The sequence below is a fragment of the Babylonia areolata genome, chromosome 12 (assembly GCF_041734735.1).
Source record: "Babylonia areolata isolate BAREFJ2019XMU chromosome 12, ASM4173473v1, whole genome shotgun sequence".
In the NCBI taxonomy this organism is placed as follows: Eukaryota; Metazoa; Mollusca; class Gastropoda; order Neogastropoda; family Buccinidae; genus Babylonia; species Babylonia areolata.
The window spans coordinates 2,017,403-2,029,021 of NC_134887.1; the positions used below are offsets into that span (position 1 = coordinate 2,017,403).

Here is an 11,619-nt window from a genome sequence, read left to right on the forward strand (position 1 = left end):
CATGTTGTGCACATGTTTGCATTGTGTTACATATGATTATGTAAAATATATATTTGTGAAATAAAGTTGATCAGTACTCAATAATAATAACAGTACATTCACTCTCTCTGTCTCTCTCTCTGAGGTCAGTGACCACTGGTCATGTGCATTGTACAAGGTAGAAAAGTACACAGGAGACACTAATAAGCTGTTGAATAGTCAAAACCTGTAATTTACATCAAAGTGACCACTGGTCAATGGCACTAACCACTGGTCATCTGCATTTTACAAGGTGCAGAAATTTTCTGGTTACAGAAATAATCAAGAGTCAAAATTTGTTTTTTTTTTAAAGTCAAAGTAACCTGTGGTCATTGTCACTGACCACTGGTCATCTATATTTACAAGGTACAGTGGTACTCACGACACACAAATAAGCTGTTGGACAGTCAAAATTTGTTTAAGTCAAAGTAACCTGTGGTCATTGTCACTGACCACTGGTCATCTACAAGGTACAGTGGTACTCTCGACACACAAATAAGCTGTTCGACAGTCAAAATTTGTTTTTTTAAGTCAAAGTAACCTGTAGTCATTATCACTGACCACTGGTCATCTACACTGTACAAGATACAGTGGTACTCACGACACACAAATAAGCTGTTAGTCAAAATTTGCAACTTACGTCAAAGTGACTTCTGTGTGTGTGTGTGTGTCCCTCCCTCCCTTAGTCTCCCTATCTATATGTTCTCTACTATGTACACATGTCTGTACTCCTACCTCTGTGAGTACACCTGTTTGTATACACAGCCGATGGGCGCAATAGCCGAGTAGTTAAAGTGTTGGACTTTCAATCTGAGGGCCCCGGGTTCGAATCTCGGTAACAGTGCGTGCTGGGTAAAAGGTGGGGATTTTTCCGATCTCCCAGGTCAACATAATTATGTGGAGACCTACTAGTGCCTGAACCCCTTTTGTGTGTATACGCAAGCAGAAGATCAAATACGTGTAAAAATCCTGTAATCCATGTCAGCGTTCGGTGACAAAACATACCCAGCATACACACCCCTGAAAACGGAGTATGGCAGCCTACATGGCGGGGTAAAAACGGTCATACACATAAAAGCCGGCTCCTGTACATTCGAGTGAACGTGCCAGTGGGAGCTGCAACCCAGGAACGCTGAAGAAGTATACACAGCCGCAGGTATGGTCCCTTCAGTATCAGGGACCCTCCAGCAGGACATGTGTCTCTTTGCACAAGTGACCTATTTTGCCGCTGGCGGCAGTTTTAGCCGAATGGGAATCAGGTTGTCGATGTCAGTTTCAGATTTTAACTTTGTAGTAAACTTTAGGCTTTCTTCCATCTCACATTGAAGTATATCCATCCCCCCAAATCCCCCCCCACACACACACACACACACGCACACACAACCACACACTCACACACACACACACACACACGCACACACACAACCACACACTCACACACACACACACACACACACACGCACACACACAACCACACACTCACACACACACACACACACACACGCACACACACAACCACACACACACACACACACACACACACAACCACACACACACACGCACACACACAACCACACACTCACACACACACACACACACACGCACACACACAACCACACACACACACACACACACGCACACACAACCACACACTCACACACACACACACACACACACGCACACACACAACCACACACACACACACACACACAACCACACACACACACGCACACACACAACCACACACTCACACACACACACACGCACACACACAACCACACACACACACACACACACGCACACACAACCACACACACACACGCACACACACAACCACACACTCACACACACACACACGCACACACACAACCACACACACACACACACACACGCACACACAACCACACACACACACGCACACACAACCACACACACACACGCACACACAACCACACACACACACGCACACACAACCACACACACACACACACACACACAACCACACACACACACACACACACACACACAACCACACACACACACGCACACACAACCACACACACACACGCACACACAACCACACACACACACACACACACACAACCACACACACACACACACACACACAACCACACACACACACACACACACACAACCACACACACACACTCACACACACACACACACACACACACACAGGGGAGCAAAGAGAGAGACAGACAGAAAGAAGCACACTGAGAGACAGAGAGAGACAGACAGAAAGAAGCACACTGAGAGACAGAGAGACAGAGACAGAAAGAAGCACACTGAGAGACAGAGAGAGAAAGACAGAAAGAAGCACACTGAGAGACAGAGAGAGACAGACAGAAAGAAGCACACTGAGAGACAGAGAGAGACAGACAGAAAGAAGCACACTGAGAGACAGAGAGAGACAGACAGAAAGAAGCACACTGAGAGACAGAGAGAGACAGACAGAAAGAAGCACACTGAGAGACAGAGAGACAGAGACAGAAAGAAGCACACTGAGAGACAGAGAGAGACAGACAGAAAGAAGCACACTGAGAGACAGAGAGAGACAGACAGAAAGAAGCACACACAGAGACAGAGAGAGAAAGTCGGAAAGAGACAGACACACGGGGTGGACCTGAGGGAAGAAGACAGACAGACAGACAAGCAGGCAGACAAGAATGTATGTAGGCAACCACAATCACACAGACAGACATACAAACAGCAGCGGAGGACTGGGAAAAAAAAAAAAAAAAGATGAAAAGGAAAAGTGAAACAAGCACATCAAACACACAACAATAAAAATAGAAATGAAAAAAAAAACCGCCCAAAGAATGGGCACAAAAGAAAACAGAAGAAATGAAATAAAAGCAATATCAAATGGATAAAACAGGGTGCCTACATGTCTGTACTATAACAGAAGAAAATAATACGCAGAAAATAATGCGCGCGCACACACTGCACACGGCACACACACACGCGCGCGTACGGCGGACGGAGTGTCGGGCCGGGGGAGTATCGACACTCTCCCGAAGCAGACAATAAAAAGTGGCCGGACTGAATGTTGCTAAGGATTAGGCAACGTTACTAAGGAGAAGGTAACGACCTATAAACCCAATGCACTGGTCACTGAGGTTTTGACAGCTGACCAAAGTTTGCGATTTTAAGCAGCAACACCAGTTTCCCCCAACCCTCCATTCGTTCACATCTCCCACCCCTTCTAACCGATAATGCTCAAATGTATTCATAAATACTTTGACAAAATGTCTTCCATCACCGATAGGTGTGACGGGACATGAAACAAAATTCCTCCTCCTACACCACAACGGATGGACAAAGATGCATTGTAGCGCATTCAGCATAATTCTGTTGATCTAATCATCGGCAGCACCGTCACATGTATTTTAATTTCATTATTCCTGGCGACATTCTTTTGCAGGTGGCTGAAGAAACGGATTGTCAGTGAGAGAGTAAATTGTAAACTAACGCGCTGCAGTATTGCCTCGAATTTGTGATCTTTTTTGGTATTCAGACATGTCACGTGAACCACGGGAGGTCAGTACCACTATCATTGAACTCTTCGTGGGGTCACAAAGCAGACTGCTGACCCAACCTGAGGTTATTCTTACTGGGGGACCTCATTTCTTTGTAGTAGTTGCAGGTAAACATTTGTTTTGTGTGTGCATGTGCTTTTGTTAACGTTTCTTATAGACTTGATTTTTTTCATGTGTCGTCTTTATCATGCAAATCGCTCAGTCATCGTTCTATTGACTGAAGTTACACAGCACACATGCTTATTACGAAACGAGAGAAGTGTTATACAATTATTCATCATAAAATTATTTGTTACTCGTGTGAAAATGTTTTGTCATAATTATGATAGATGAACATTGGGGCTGAGACTCAGAGATTGATCAACACTTTTCCCCGCAGCTGGGCCTGACACAGTGATTGGAAACGTGACAACGTGTTCGTTGATAATGGCATCCACCTCTCTCTGTCTCTCTCTCTGTGTCTCTGTCTCTCTCTGTCTCTCTGTCTCTGTCTCTGTCTGTCTCTGTCTGTCTGTCTGTCTGTCTGTCTGTCTCTCTCTCTCTCTCTCTCTCTCTCTCTCACACACACACACTCTGTCTGTCTGTCTGCCTGTCTGTCTGTTTCTCGCTCTATGTCTGTCTGTCTCACTTTGTGCACGCACGCACGCACGTGTGTGTGTGACTCTCTCTCTCTCTGTGATATGAGATATACAATTTCAGCTCAGACTCCAACCCTAGCCACATCTGGTACCAAATCCAAAAGTATTCTGTTGTGGCTTATCTAGATCTGTTGGTAAATATAATGTCATGCAGTCACTGAGTCAGTAACCATATTTTTAATGGTAAATTAATATACTACTGTAAAAAAAAAAAAAAAAAAAAAAAAGAAAGAGAAAAAAAAAAAGAAAAAAAGAAGAAAACGTGTACATTTGTATGAAAATATACATAAAAAAACAAAACATTTGCAATATGATTCTCTCTCTCTCTCTCTCTCTCTCTCTCTCTCTCACACACACACTCACTCACACATAAAGATATAAATATATTTTATTTGTATATTTTGAATTTTTGATATATAGATACTATGAAATGTATGTATGATTGATTCTTATCCTTTCCAACAATATTTGGAGATTTGAACGTCATAGGTAAATATGGGTTTTGTGTTTCATCAGTCTCATGATACTGGCAGCCCTGGAGGTGGTAGGTGCTGATGACATGTTGCCTGTGCTGGTGTGTCAGATGAATGTCATCACACTGTGATGAACAGATAGTGAGGCCAGGAGAACAATTGAAAAAAGAAAAAAAAATTTTTTTTGAATGATTAACAGGTATAGTAAAGAGTGATAACTCTCCAATCATTAGGAGAGAGTTACCACTCTTGACAATTTGTTTATTATTAACATTTTTGTTCACCTGCCCTTACTGTTTATTCGTTTAAAATTGAAGTAAAAACATCGAGGCAGCCATGTGCATGTTGTACATTAGCCGTATATTCTGTGTAGGTTATTGAGGATTAAACAGGCTATGCTAGTCTTGAACAAAAGCTGATTTGTGTTTGCACATTTCTTCTGTCATTGGTACTGTTTGCACATGCCATATTACTGGTATGATGACAAGCCCAGAGCTTTCTTTTTGAGGAAGTGTATGTGGTTGTTTCAATGTATCTCTTATTTACCTCTTAGTCTTAGCTAGCTGACCTCTGAACACCAAGACTTGAAGTTGTGTACCTTGTGTATAGAGTTACCACTCTTTGCTATTTGTCAACTGTTTGCTATTTGTTGATTAATCATCCCATTGTGGTTTAAGATATAAGAAAGGAAAACAACCCATGGATGAGGTTGACAGTAGCATAGCCTTGTCAGGTTGTCCTAAACCTATGTGCTCTCCATATATACAGCAACATTGTTATCACTCCTATCATCGTCAGTATCATATTTAGAAAACAAACAAATGAGAACAAAGAAAACCCACGAAACTACATCAAAAAGAGGTAAATTCGGAATGAAATTTTTTTTTTTTAAGACAGCTTAAAGCTGTAAAAAAAAAAAGAAAAAAAAAAAGGCAAAGCCTGCAAGTTTTCCTGTTCAGAATCTGTCAGCACTGTTGATTGGTGTGTGTGTGTGTGTGTGTGTGTGTGTGTGTGTTTGTGAGGGGTTGGCTTTGGTATATGTGAGACTGCAAAGGTTGCATGTGTATTGTGTATCTGTGTGTGGGTGTGGGTGTTCTGTGTGTGTTGGCCCATGTTTGTTGTTTCAATGATTTGCCTTGTTAGTGTCTTTCACTTATATTTTGATGTTTTTACTTCTTTGAAAGTTTGTTTATTTTGTTTCATTCTTTGATATGAATGTCTTACACGAATGTAGGGTAGACCTTCAAGGCCTGGGCAGTGTGTTGGGGCTTTGGGCAGTGTGTTGGGGCTTTGAGCAGTGTGTTGGGGCTTGCAGTATGTGTGTGTTGGGGCTTTGGGCAGTGTGTTGGGGCTTTGGGCAGTGTGTTGGGGCTTGCAGTGTGTTGGGGCTTTGAGCAGTGTGTTGGGGCTTGCAGTGTGTTGGGGCTTTGGGCAGTGTGTTGGGGCTTGCAGTGTGTTGGGGCTTTGGGCAGCAGTGTGTTGGGGTTTTGGGCAGTGTGTTGGGACTTTGTGCAGGGTGTTGGGGCTTTGGGCAGCAGTGTGTTGGGGCTTTGGGCAGTGTGTTGGGGCTTTGGGCAGTGTGTTGGGGCTTTGGGCAGTGTGTTGGGGCTTTGAGCAGGGTGTTGGGGCGTTGAGCAGTGTGTTGGGGCTTTGAGCAGGGTGTTGGGGCGTTGAGCAGTGTGTTGGGGCTTTGAGCAGGGTGTTGGGGCGTTGAGCAGGGTGTTGGGGCTTTGAGCAGTGTGTTGGGGCTTTGAGCAGGGTGTTGGGGCGTTGAGCAGGGTGTTGGGGCGTTGAGCAGTGTGTTGGGGCTTTGAGCAGGGTGTTGGGGCTTTGGGCAGTAGAGTGTTGGGGCTTTGGGCAGGGTGTTGGGGCTTTGGGCAGTAGAGTGTTGGGGCTTTGGGCAGGGTGTTGGCCAGTGTGTTGGGGCTTTGGGCAGCAGTGTGTTGGGGCTTTGAGCAGGGTGTTGGGGCGTTGAGCAGTGTGTTGGGGCTTTGAGCAGTGTGTTGGGGCTTTGAGCAGGGTGTTGGGGCTTTGAGCAGTGTGTTGGGGCTTTGGGCAGTAGAGTGTTGGGGCTTTGGGCAGGGTGTTGGCCAGTGTGTTGGGGCTTTGGGCAGCAGTGTGTTGGGGCTTTGAGCAGGGTGTTGGGGCTTTGGGCAGCAGTGTGTTGGGGCTTTGGGACAGCAGTGTGTTGGGGCTTTGGGACAGCAGTGTGTTGGGGCTTTGGGCAGCAGTGTGGGCAGCAGTGTGTTGGGGCTTTGGGACAGCAGTGTGTTGGGGCTTTGGGACAGCAGTGTGTTGGGGCTTTGGGCAGCAATGTGTTGGGGCTTTGGGCAGCAGGGTGTTGGGGCTTTGGGCAACAGTGTGTTGGGGCTTTGGGCAGGGTGTTGGGCAGTGTGTTGGGGCTTTGGTCAGGGTGTTGGGGCTTTGGTCAGGGTGTTGGGCAGTGTGTTGGGGCTTTGGGCAGTGTGTTGTGTTGGAGCTTTGGGCAGTGTGTTGGGCAGTGTGTTGGGGCTTTGGGCAGTGTGTTGGGCAGTGTGTTGGGGCTTTGGGCAGTGTGTTGGGCAGTGTGTTGGGGCTTTGGGCAGTGTGTTGGGCAGTGTGTTGGGGCTTTGGGCAGTGTGTTGGGCAGTGTGTTGGGGCTTTGGGCAGTGTGTTCGGCAGTGTGTTGGGGCTTTGGGCAGTGTGTTGGGGCTTTGGGCAGGGTGTTGGGGCTTTGGGTAGTGTGTTGGGCAGTGTGTTGGGGCTTTGGGCAGTGTGTTGGGGCTTTGGGCAGTGTGTTGGGGCTTTGGGCAGTGTGTTGGGCAGTGTGTTGGGGCTTTGGGCAGTGTGTTAGGGCTTTGGGCAGTGTGTTGGGGCTTTGGGCAGTGTGTTGGGGCTTTGGGCAGTGTGTTGGGCAGTGTGTTAGGGCTTTGGGCAGTGTGTTGGGGCTTTGGGCAGTGTGTTGGGGCTTTGGGCAGTGTGTTGGGCAGGGTGTTGGGGCTTTGCAACAGTCAGGCTCTTTTCCTTTTTCAGTTAAAAAAAAAAAAAGATTTAACTTTTTTTTTTTCAGCTGGTGTTGAGTAGAATATATCATATGGATCAGTTAGCATGCTTTGACACCTTCAAACTGAAACTGTTTCTGGTGTGATGCCTTAAAACTGATTTTTTGGGGAAAAGGTTTCCACACCTTCAAACTGAAACTGATTGGTTTGGGAACATGCTTTGACATCTTAAAACTGATTGGTTGGGGAACATGCTTTGACATCTTAAAACTGATTGGTTGGGGAACGGGCTTTGACATCTTAAAACTGATTGGTTTGGGAACAGGTTTTGACATCTTAAAACTGAAACTGACTGGTTGGGGAACAGGCTTTGACATCTTAAAACTGAAACTGACTGGTTTGGGAACAGGTTTTGACATCTTAAAACTGAAATTGATTGGTTGGGGAACAGGTTTTGACATCTTAAAACTGAAACTGATTGGTTTGGGAACAGGTTTTGACATCTTAAAACTGAAATTGATTGGTTGGGGAACAGGTTTTGACATCTTAAAACTGAAATTGATTGGTTTGGGAACAGGTTTTGACATCTTAAAACTGAAACTGACTGGTTTGGGAACAGGTTTTGACGTCTTAAAACTGAAACTGATTGCTTGGGGAACAGGCTTTGACATCTTAAAACTGAAACTGATTGGTTGGGGAACATGCTTTGACATCTTAAGACTGATTGGTTGGGGAACAGGTTTTGACATCTTAAAACTGAAATTGATTGGTTTGGGAACAGGTTTTGACATCTTAAAACTGAAACTGACTGGTTTGGGAACAGGTTTTGATGTCTTAAAACTGAAACTGATTGGTTGGGGAACAGGTTTTGACGTCTTAAAACTGAAACTGATTGGTTGGGGAACAGGCTTTGACATCTTAAAACTGATTGGTTGGGGAACATGCTTTGACATCTTAAGACTGATTGGTTGGGGAACATGTTTTGACATCTTAAAACTGAAACTGATTGCTTGGGGAACAGGTTTTGACGTCTTAAAACTGAAACTGATTGGTTGGGGAACAGGCTTTGACATCTTAAAACTGAAACTGACAGGTTTGGGAACAGGTTTTGACGTCTTAAAACTGAAACTGATTGCTTGGGGAACAGGTTTTGACGTCTTAAAACTGAAACTGATTGGTTTGGGAACAGGTTTTGACGTCTTAAAACTGAAACTGATTGCTTGGGGAACAGGTTTTGACATCTTAAAACTGAAACTGATTGGTTGGGGAACATGCTTTGACATCTTAAGACTGATTGCTTGGGGAACAGGTTTTGACATCTTAAAACTGAAACTGATTGGTTGGGGAACATGTTTTGACATCTTAAGACTGATTGCTTGGGGAACATGTTTTGACATCTTAAAACTGAAACTGATTGGTTGGGGAAAATGCTTTGACATCTTAAGACTGATTGCTTGGGGAACATGTTTTGACATCTTAAAACTGAAACTGATTGGTTGGGGAACATGCTTTGACATCTTCAAACTGATTGGTTGGGGAACATGTTTTGACATCTTCAAACTGATTGGTTGGGGAACATGTTTTGACATCTTAAAACTGACTGGTTTGGGAACAGGTTTTGACGTCTTAAAACTGAAACTGATTGCTTGGGGAACAGGCTTTGACATCTTAAAACTGAAACTGATTGGTTGGGGAACATGCTTTGACATCTTAAGACTGATTGGTTGGGGAACAGGTTTTGACGTCTTAAAACTGAAATTGATTGGTTTGGGAACAGGTTTTGACATCTTAAAACTGAAACTGACTGGTTTGGGAACAGGTTTTGACGTCTTAAAACTGAAACTGATTGCTTGGGGAACAGGTTTTGACATCTTAAAACTGAAACTGATCGATTGGGGAACAGGCTTTGACATCTTAAAACTGAAACTGACAGGTTTGGGAACAGGTTTTGACGTCTTAAAACTGAAACTGATTGGTTGGGGAAGAGGTTTTGACATCTTAAAACTGAAACTGATTGGTTGGGGAACAGGTTTTGACATCTTAAAACTGATTGGTTGGGGAACAGGTTTTGACGTCTTAAAACTGAAACTGATTGGTTGGGGAACAGGTTTTGACGTCTTAAAACTGAAACTGATTGGTTGGGGAACAGGTTTTGACGTCTTAAAACTGAAACTGATTGCTTGGGGAACAGGTTTTGACGTCTTCAAACTGAAACTGATTGCTTGGGGAACAGGTTTTGACGTCTTCAAACTGAAACTGATTGCTTGGGGAACAGGTTTTGACGTCTTCAAACTGAAACTGATTGGTTGGGGAACAGGTTTTGACGTCTTAAAACTGAAACTGATTGGTTGGGGAACAGGTTTTGACGTCTTCAAACTGAAACTGATTGGTTGGGGAACAGGTTTTAACGTCTTCAAACTGAAACTGATTGGTTGGGGAACAGGTTTTGACGTCTTCAAACTGAAACTGATTGGTTGGGGAACAGGTTTTGACGTCTTCAAACTGAAACTGATTGGTTGGGGAACAGGTTTTGACATCTTAAAACTGAAACTGATTGGTTGGGGAACAGGTTTTGACGTCTTAAAACTGAAACTGATTGGTTTGGGAACAGGTTTTGACATCTTAAAACTGAAACTGATTGCTTGGGGAACAGGGTGAGGCCAGAGAGAATCATCATGGCTGACGACGCAGCAGGGAACGACAGCTTCATCTCCCTGTTCGATCTCTTCATCCTGGCGGCGGCGGGGGGCTTCGCCGTCTACTGGTTCTTCTTCCGCAACAAGAAGCAGGAGCAGCCCACCTTCAAGAAACTGACAGTCACGTGAGTGACAGGAGCTGTGCCTGCTGTCCGTGTTTCGTTTTCATTCATTTATTTGTTAATTTAATGACTTGCATGTGTTTCGTTGTCATTCATTTATTTGTTAATTTAATGACTTAGCCATTTGTTTCATTTTCATTCATTTATTTCTTAATTTAATGACTTGCATGTGTTTCGTTATCATTCATTTATTTGTTAATTTAATGACTTGCATGTGTTTCGTTTTCATTCATTTATTTGTTAATTTAATGACTTAGCCATTTGTTTCGTTTTCATTCATTAATTTGTTAATTTAATGACTTGCATGTGTTTCGTTTTCATTCATTTATTTGTTAATTTAATGACTTGCATGTGTTTCGTTGTCATTCATTTATTTGTTAATTTAATGACTTGCATGTGTTTCGTTGTCATTCATTTATTTGTTAATTTAATGACTTAGTCATTTGTTTGTTTGTAAAATATATTCTGTTTTACTTCATTTTATTTGTGTATGTTGTCTATGTTTCGTTTTCATTTTTTTGATTCATTGATTTAATGACTTATCCATTTGTTTGTATACATGTTTTATTTTACTTCATTTTATTTGTGCAAACCCACACTGATAGGTACTCAAATATAATTGTCATGTATCACAGGACACCAGTGGTGTTACGCGATACATATTAACAAAAATGTTTGGTTATAGCTGAACGCAACCGTTCTGGTTACATGAAATTGAACTTCTCCTTTATGAAATATGAATATGTTCACTGGTTATAAAACACATGATTTTTTGTCAGTGTTTTTATTCACCTCACGAGAGTCTGATTCTGAGCCCAGAACAGTAGACATCGGACTTGTCCTTGCGCTAAGGTTGGAAGGAAAGAGAATGAGTCTTTAAGCAAAAGATGAAGAAGGAGATAAAGAAGTAGAAGTAACAGAAGAGAAGACCAGTGAAGACCGAGAAGACGGAGAAGAAGATGCAGAAGAAGATGGGAAAGAAGATGTAGAAGTAGAGTGAGAAGAAGACATAGAATGATAATTCAAAAGTAGAAGAAGAGGGAGAAGAGTAAGACAGAGAGGCAGAGGAAGAAGACAGTAGACAGAAGAGATGAAGACGGAGAAGAAGAGGGAGATGGAGAGGAAGATGGA

General features: G+C 43.4%; 1 protein-coding gene across 1 annotated transcript in view; it reads left to right on the forward strand.

Moving 5' to 3' along the window:
• Positions 1-3,586: 3,586 nt before the first annotated feature.
• The window catches only part of LOC143288314 (NADPH--cytochrome P450 reductase-like), a 51,774-nt gene continuing 43,741 nt past the window's right edge, over positions 3,587-11,619 (forward strand). The window contains exons 1-2 of the mRNA XM_076596668.1: positions 3,587-3,685; positions 10,324-10,491. Of these exons, the coding sequence (XP_076452783.1) occupies positions 10,346-10,491 (146 nt within the window). The 5' untranslated portion in view covers positions 3,587-3,685; positions 10,324-10,345. The remainder of the gene's footprint in view (positions 3,686-10,323; positions 10,492-11,619) is intronic.